Raw genomic sequence first — 8,940 nt, forward strand, 5'->3', positions numbered from 1 at the left:
CCAGAAATACTCTCAACAGGAGACGTCCACAAATCACAGTGTATTATTTGAAAAGGGGCGACAGTTACACGATTGGTGGAGGAAAAAGGAAGACGAACATGACGACCTAACTGACAGGCATTGCACAAGCTAGTCTTATCTTTATTCTTTTCCCTAGGTATAACTGAAGAGCGAACTAAGGAGTCCATGACAGGCCGGCCTGGATGTCCGAGTCGACGGTGCCACAGTGCAGAATCGGCAACGAGGAAGGCAGTGGGTGGACTGGTGGAAGAAGCTTGCACCGGGTAGAGAGCTCCGAAGCTATTGCATCTGAGAATCTCGGTCCTGGTACGCAGATCCTTCGCAGAGAAACCAATAGGGTCAAATTCAACGGAGACATGATTATCAATAGTGAATTGACGCACGGACATAAGGTTTTTGACAATGTGAGGGGCTACTAAGACATTGCGAAGGTAAAGTGGACGGGTGGAGGAGGAAAGGGGACGTGCGTGGCCGGTAGCAGTGATCGGAAGAGAGGAACCATTACCGACAATAACCGCACGAGAAGAAGGTGAAGGGGGAGACACGGAAGTGAGCATACCGGGGTCGGACGCGAAGTGGGAGGATGCGCCAGTGTCCATCACCCATTCACGAGGGGGAGCTTGCAGTCCCATGGTCTGGAACTGATTGAGCAGAGCCTGCTGGTCCCAGGAGGTCGTCGAGTGTGCCGGAGGTGGAGGCGCAACGATGGGAGCAGTGTTGCCGTAGCCGTGGGGCAATGGTGGAGTGCCATAGCCGTAGGAGGGAACCGCACCATATGGGCTGTGCGCGTAGTAGGCATGAGAGGGCGGCGCGGGGCGGGGCACGTAGTGCTGCCGACCGAGCAAGCCATCCTGGCCGTAGGGCCACACCTGAATGGCGCCGTTCCAGGGGAGCTGCATTGGCGTCCAAGATGGGGCGGCTGGGGCCGGGGCCGTGACGGGCGCGACCTCTTTTTCCTGCTTCTCCTTGTCATGTTTCTTCTTCTTCTTCTTTCCCTTGCCGTCACCCTTGCCAGGGTTAGGGTTTGGGTTGGGCATGCCGGAGTAGAGAGCCGTGTCACCAGAGCGGGATCGACGATTCTTCTTCTTCATGTCCTGAAGCTCAAGAAGAGATCGGCATTTGTCGAAGTTCATCCCGGGCATGAGGGAGATGAGATCGGCAGCCGGGTCGTATTGCTCGGGGAGGCCGTTGAGACACTGGATGACGAGCTTGGCGTCGTCGACCGGAGCGCCTAGATCAGTAAGGCCATCAGAAAGGCTCTTAACCTTGGTCAAGTAGTCCTTCATCGTCAGCTCGCCCATGTCAAGCCCGTCGAGCTCGGTGGAGAGATGAAGCTGGCGGTTGATCTTGTGGTCGGTGAAGAGGCCGTTGATGCTGGTCCAGAGCTCGACGGCTATAGGATCATCGCCCGGCTTCATGACGGCGTCGAGGAGGCCAAGGGAGACGGACCCGTAGAGCCACGAGACGACCGTGGCGTCAAGCAGAGTCCACTCCGGCGTCGGATCGGACGGAGCAGCCGTGTCGATGTGATCCAGCAGGGCGTACTTGTGAAGGGCGGCGCGGAAGAACGTGCACCATTGGCGGTGAACGCCGGTGTCGAGGGCGAGCTCGACGGGAACATGCCCCTTGATGGAGGAGAGGCCGACGGCTTGAGCGTGCAAGGAGGAGATGGAGAAGAAACCCGCGCTGGAGTGCGCGGGGTTGGCGATGGCAAGCTTGCTAGAGGCCTCGCGTTCCTGCATCTCCTTGAGCTCCCGCGCAGCGCGCTCGCTGTCGTCGCCCATGGCTGCCAAGAAGGGATCTAGGGTTTAGGAGGTGGGTGGCTCGCAGAGGTGGCGGCGGAAGAGGAGGGCGACGCGGTCCGGGTTAGGGTTTTGCGTCTGATACCATGTAAGAATTTAGGAACCACGCATTGTGGTGTCTTGTATTGATCTATATATAGGGGGAATACAAGACAGAGTCCTTGTCACATACGACACGGACACATACAAGATTACACATATACAACCGTATCTCTATACAAATACATATACGGTTTATATTCTAACAGATAGACCGAGAATATTTTATAAGCGCAGGGCCAGTCTTTGGGACTTGCCGTATTGGGCTGGTAAGAAGCTTCGGCATAATATTGATATCATGCACATGGAGAAAAATATATGTGACAGCATTGTCGGCACATTACTCAACATTCCACCCAAGACAAATTGTGCAACATTGAATGTTAACAGGCACTTGAAACTGGATCGTAATGACAAAGTGAACAAAGGCAAGGAAAAACATTATAAATTTCGAGGCGCGGAATTCACATTGCCGATGCCTAAAAGGAGATTATTTTGTGAGTACCTCCGAGGTGTGATGTTCCCGTTCGGATTTGCTTCCCACATTGCAAATTGTCTCAATGCTGAAGGAAACAAGCTCCAAGGGTTCAAAAACTCACGATTGTCACATCCTGCTGCAAAGGCTTTTAGCTATTGGCATTAAAGGTTTAGTGAAGCCAAATATGTACAACGTGATTGCAGAGTTGGGAAAGTTCTTTAGGGAAATATGTAGTAAAACTCTAAGCAGAGCTGTTGTAAAACGTCTTAAGGTGGACATAGCAGTAATCATGTGCAAGCTGGAGCTGATATATCCTCCAGCCTTCTTTGATGTGATGGTGCATTTGGTTGTTCATCTACCTGATGAGGCACTTTTAAGAGGTCCGATACAGTATGGATGGATGTACCCTATAGAACGTCGACTGTGCACTTTCAAGAATACAGTTAGGAACAAAGCTAGACCGGAGGCTTGCATTGTAGTGGCGTATATTGCTGCTAAAGCATATACATTTGCCTCAAGATATATTCCTGATATTGAGACCAAATTCAACCAGGGTGGCAGAATTTTGGAAGTTGGAGGATCTGTTTTTAATCATGGTGTTGAGCTAATAGGAAAGAGGACCGAAAAAACATTAGAGCAGTCTGAATTTGAACAGTTGTCTTGGTATGTGCTGAATAATGCTACGGAGGCTGATGATTATGTTAAGTGAGTACTATGCACACGAAATCCTCAGTTCCTCGCATATACTATGAACTTGTATCAAAATGAAATATATTCAGTTGACTTGGCTATGTTTTGCAGGTTGTACATGGAAACGAATGGAAAGCTATCGGCACGTGGGAGTGGGTTTCAGGACTGGTTTGAGAAACATGTAAGATTTTCAATTTCACTCTGACTTGTCTATGTGTTTTCACATGAGATGACCTCTTGTCTATTTTGTAATCGTAGATCTCGAAACTCCATGCGGAGAATCCATGCGCTATTAGTGCTGATCTCCTTGTCCTATCACGTGGTCCAGATAAGAGGGTGTTGGTAGCTGCAGCTTGCAATGCCAATGGTGTCCATTACAGCTCCTATGAGCGTGAACAACATTTGAAGACACGAAATAGTGGCATCACAACCAGTGGAGATCACTTGACAACCAGAAAGCAGAGATCAGAGTCATTTGACCATAATGGTCACATAGAAGAGGTTATTCAGTTGTTCTATAGTGATAAGGTTACTGTCCGATCTGTGGTTCTATTTAAGTGTTATTGGTACAACCAAGATCCAAACAAGGGCAAAGGTGGCAGAAATGATGGGTATTTCATAACGCCAAGAGTTCAAGGAGCAACTCGCCTTGTTCGAGACACTCATCGATGAGCAATATGAAGAAGTGGCGCAAAACTTCGCCGTCGTGAACCAAGACATGGCCCTCCATTGCAAAGCCACAGACAACTTGGATCGCCAAATCGTGGCCAAGGATGCAAACATGGAGCGGCGCATGGATAGTCTCGAGCGCACCATCGACAACTTGGGTCACCGCCGCCGGCACCGCTCTACCTCATCGTCAAGCTCTTCACAAGACTACTACTCCCATGACCGTCATGCGTCTTCACGCTCCAACTCAAGGAGAGGAGAATTTCATCGACATGCTCGACCACATGAGCGTCATTAACAAGAAGAAGCACAACTCCATGACCGCCATCAACATGATAGCCATGCCCAATATGTGTGTGACGACCAACCACAGGACAACATCATCCTAAACTTGGATCTGGTGCCTCATCGCGAACCTCATATTGATGCTCAAGACCAAGGTCATCAAGAACAACCTCGACGTGATCTTCGAAACCACCCACGTCACAACCATCATGGAAGAGGAAGTTACGAACGTGATCAAGACAAATAAAGCAATCATGGACATCATCAAGAACCTCCACAACCTCGTCAAGATCGTCGCCAACACCATCATCGAGCACCAAGTGAAGCAAGTGTTCAAGTGCAACGCCAACCTAATGATATGGTTGGCCGTGGAAGACTTCTTGATCCACCACAAGTGGCAGTAGAAGAAGGCATTCGACCTCGTCGATGGAACTTGGAGGATGAAGAAAATATGTATGGCAAACTCAAGTTCCAAATGCCCAAGTTCAAGGGTGACAAGATCTTCCACATCCACAAATACTCTGGTGTGAAGAAGGTGACCATGGCATCACTTGAGTTTGAAGATTATGCAAACACTTGGTAGGAGCAAGTTGTCACTCTAAGGGAAGAAAAGGGTGAGCCCCTGATGACCCACAAGTATAGGGGATCGCAACAGTCTTCGAGGGAAGTAAAACCCAATTTATTGATTCGACACAAGGGGAGCCAAAGAATATTTGTAAGCCTTAACAGCGGAGTTGTCAATTCAGCTGCACCTGGAAACAGACTTGCTCGCAATAGTTTATCAGTAGCAACAGTTTTATAGCAGTAGCAGTAGTGAAATAGTGTAATAAAGACAACAGTAGTGATTATAGTAAACAGCAGGATTAAAATACTGTAGGCATAGGGATGGATGAACGGGCGCTACATGGATAAGATAACTCATGTAATAATCAAGACTAGGCATTTGCAGATAATAATAAAACAATATCCAAGTACTAAATAACCATAGGCGTGTGTTCTGTATATAGTCGTACGTGCTCGCAATGAGAAACTTGCACAACATCTTTTGTCCTACCAGCCGGTGGCAGCCGGGCCTCTAGGGAAACTACTGGTAATTAAGGTACTCCTTTTAATAGAGTACCGGAGTAAAGCATTAACACTCCGTGAACACATGTGATCCTCATATCACATCCTTCCCCTCCGGTTGTCCCAATTTCTGTCACTTTGAAGCCTCGGGTTCCAGACAGCAATATGTGTATACAACTTGCAGGTAAGATCATAAAACAATTAATATCATCATGAATCAGTAACATGTTCAGATCTGAAATCATGGCACTCGCGCCCTAGTGACAAGCATTAAGCATAACAAGTTGCAACAATATCATAAAAGTACCAACAACGGATACTAGGCACCATGCCCTAAAATTCTTATGGCTATTACATGAACAATCTCATCCAATCCCTACCATCCCCTTCAGCCTACAGCGAGGGATTTACTCACACATGGATGGGGGAAGCATGGATGGTTGATGGAGAGGCGTCGGTGGCGATGATGCCGATGATCTCCTCCAATTCCCCATCCCGGCAGGGTGCCAGAACGGAGTTTCTGATCCCGAGATTGGGTTTCGCGACGGCGGCGGAGTTCTGGATGTCTTCTGGAAAATTGGTCGAACCCCCATGCGTTTTTAGGTCAAGGGCTTTAACTAGTCTAGAGGGGAGCGTCGGGGGCTGGCCGAGGCGGCGCCACCATAGGGCGGCGCGGCCCAGCGGCCCACCGCGCCGCCATGTGGTGTGCGCACCTCGTGGCCCCCCTCCGTCTCGTCTTCTGGCTCCGTAAGTCTTCTGTGAAAATAGGCCCATTGCAATTATTTCTGGGGATTTTCCTGAAAGTTGATTTTCTGCACAAAAATAAGACACCAGGCCAATTCTGCTGAAAACAGCGTTAATCTGTGTTAGTTGTATCCAAAATACACAAATTAGAGGCAAAAAAAATAGCAAAAGTGTTCGGGAAAGTAGATACGTTTTGGACGTATCAACTCCCCCAAGCTTAGCTTATTGCTTGTCCTCAAGCAATTCAGTTAACAACTGAGTGCGATAAAAGAACTTTCACGAACACATTTGCTCATATAATGTAAATATTCTCATTATATGGACGAGTACTTAGGCAGTTCATAATAAGATAAATGCAAGTAAAGTCATCTAATAGTTATGTCAATCATGAAAAAGATACCAACAAACTAATAATAAGCATCATGAAACATATCTATCAGCAGGATTGCAATGCTCATAAAAAGATATGATAAAGTGGTATCTCGCTTGCCCGTATTTGTACAACAAAACATAAATGCCCAGGCACCTCTGAAATTCATGGAAAGACTATAAGTAAAGATTATCAAAGATAAAAGTATCAAAGTTATACCACAGTTAACCATATTCTGGGACAAACATATTACAGTAAGAATGACAATTATGCTCTCAAGAAGGTGCTCAAAGAAAGGATGGTGACTCAACATAAAAGTAAAAGATTGACCCTTCGCAGAGGGAAGCAGGGATTAACATCTCTAGAGCTTTTCATTTTTAAAACAGAAGTAAAATTGTTTTGAGAGGTGTTTGTTGCTGTCAACGAATGGTAGTGGGCACTCTAACTAACTCGTCAACCAGACTTTCAAGAGCAGCTCCCATGAAGGACGTTATCTCTACCAGCAAGGTAAATCATCCCTCTTCTCTTTTGTTTACACATGTACTTTAGTTTCATTATGGATGACACTCCTCCCAACCTTTGCTTACACAAGCCATGGCTAACCGAATCCTCGGGTGCCTTCCAACATTCACATACAATGGAGGAGTGTCTATTTGCAAATTAAGTTGCTTACTGATGAATCAGGGCAAAACATGTGAAGAGAATTATCGATGAAAGTTAATTAATTGGGGCTGGGCACCCCGTTGCCAGCTCATTTTGCAAAATTATTGGATAAGCGGATGTGCCACTAGTCCATTCGTGAAAGTCTGTCAGGAGTAAATGACAAGGTTGAAAGATGAAACACCACATACTTCCTCATGAGCTATAAAACACTGACACAAATTGAGAAGTACTTTGAAGGTTTTAAAGGTAGCACATGAAAATTTACTTGGAATGGTTTGAAATGCCATGCATAGGTATTTATGGTGGACACTTTGGAATAACTTGGTTTTCAGGGATTTGGAAGCACGAGCAGCATTCCCGCTCAGTACAAGTGAAGGCTAGCAATAGACTGGGAAGCGACAATCAAGAGAGCAATAACTTTCATAATCATGCTTGCGACAAAATAAAATTAACGGAGGCATAAAAGTGATACGAGAACTCTGAAGCAAAGTAAATCATCGAGGCTTAATTGACTTTTGTTTTTCAGTCATATGCATGCGTGAGCATGTGCCAAGTCAATTCAAATGAATTATTCGGAGGAGGATACCACAATGTCATACCTATCTATGAATAAAACAATGCAAGCAAATATTTGTGACATGCTACTCATTATTAATAAATTGGAGCTAAACATGAGAGATCATGAACTACTAGACTTTCATTAAATGACATATACCTCACATGAACCAACTAAGCATGCTCACATGAATGAGTATATGTACAAAAATGAAAACTAATAGAGTTCATACCAGCCTCTCACCACAGTCGAGTTGTCGTAGATCGTCATTATTGCCTTTCACTTGTGTGGCTTGAATAATATGAAATGAAAACCAAGCTCCAACCACCGGAGACCGCTGAACTCCATAATAAACTTTACAAAACCGAAGAAGAACAAATATGTTTGGTGTTTTCGAATTGGAAACAAGAATGAAAGTAAAATCTTTTTGGATTTTCTTATAACAAACCAACAATAGTAAATAAACCAAAATAGGAACAAGAAACCAAATAAACAAATGATAAAGAGAAACAACAGAAATATTTTTGGTCTTTTTGTGTTTTAGAAAAGAAACAAAGCAAAAACAAGAGAATGAAAACTAAAAGAGTCACACAAACACAAGGTGGCAGAAATCTGTCAAACTTGACAGCAGTACAGTAATCATTTTTTCGAAAATCTTATGCTGTTCAACTCGAAAAGTGTCAACTAATGAAAGTTAGATGATAACCTGGGGAACATGTACACAAATTGGCTGCTCAAAATAACGTTCTGGCTATTTCTAGGAATTTTGTTTAGTATCAGTCCAGAATCTGTTTTTTAGACAACACTTCCCCAAATATCATCTTCCTCATATTAGAGGCAACTATCGGCACACAAATGAAACAAAAAGGTAAAAGTAAAGGTTACTACAGTAGTAACAACCTTCAAAAACTAAAATAAGAGCCTACTGAAATAAAAATAACCGAAAGAGAACCAACCAAAAGAAGCGAAACAAGTATATACAAATGACCGGCAATTGTAATATGCAACGAATGAGTGATGCCGGCATACCTACCCCCAAGCTTAGGCTTTTGGCCTAAGTGGAGATCAATCCCACGGTGCCCATGAGGTGGCACCTCCGTAGTATGATGAAGAAGGAGCCTATCCTTGGTACATGCTGGAGGACGCACCGGGATATGTGACAGTGTACCCATCGGAGGGCTCGGCGTCCTCGGAGTCGTGCTGCTGGTGAAAGCCAAGTATCCTTAGCTGCTCATCCACCTCCTCCTTGGAATGCGACCACGGCTTCCTGCGAACACTGAACAAATCCTCCTGCGGCAAAGGGATTTCCCTCTCATCCCCGTCAATAAACAACATTCTATAGACAATATTTTCTTAATTAGAGTCAGTTGTGACAAATTGGTGACACTTCATAGCAGCAATATCAGCTTAATAGAAGTTAATTTCTCATCACTAGGATCAATAGAAAAACCTAGATATGCAACAATACGTGAGGCAACAATTCCTCCATAAATAGGTCCCTTACTAGCTAAGCGACGAGCAATAAGAGCACCAAGATGATAAGGTGTACTTCTAGTAA

General features: G+C 45.3%; 1 protein-coding gene across 1 annotated transcript; it reads right to left on the minus strand.

Annotated features, from left to right (window-relative positions):
- Window positions 1-300: 300 nt before the first annotated feature.
- Window positions 301-1,805, minus strand: LOC127339673 (uncharacterized). Its single transcript, XM_051365493.1, has 2 exons — window positions 581-1,805; window positions 301-338 (listed from the first exon to the last, which is right to left on the minus strand). Exons 1-2 carry the CDS (start codon window positions 1,803-1,805, stop codon window positions 301-303), a joined length of 1,263 nt encoding a protein of 420 aa, XP_051221453.1.
- Window positions 1,806-8,940: the final 7,135 nt, after the last annotated feature.

This window comes from Lolium perenne, chromosome 3 (assembly GCF_019359855.2).
Source record: "Lolium perenne isolate Kyuss_39 chromosome 3, Kyuss_2.0, whole genome shotgun sequence".
NCBI lineage: Eukaryota > Viridiplantae > Streptophyta > Magnoliopsida > Poales > Poaceae > Lolium > Lolium perenne.

Coding starts and splice junctions, on each gene's coding strand:
- LOC127339673 (XM_051365493.1), bottom strand. CDS start 1,805: ATGGGCGACGACAGCGAGCGCGCTGCGCGGGAGCTCAAGGAGATGCAG. Junction 339..580: donor CCACTTCGCGTCCGACCCCG/GTATGCTCACTT, acceptor TTCTCTGCGAAG/GATCTGCGTACCAGGACCGA.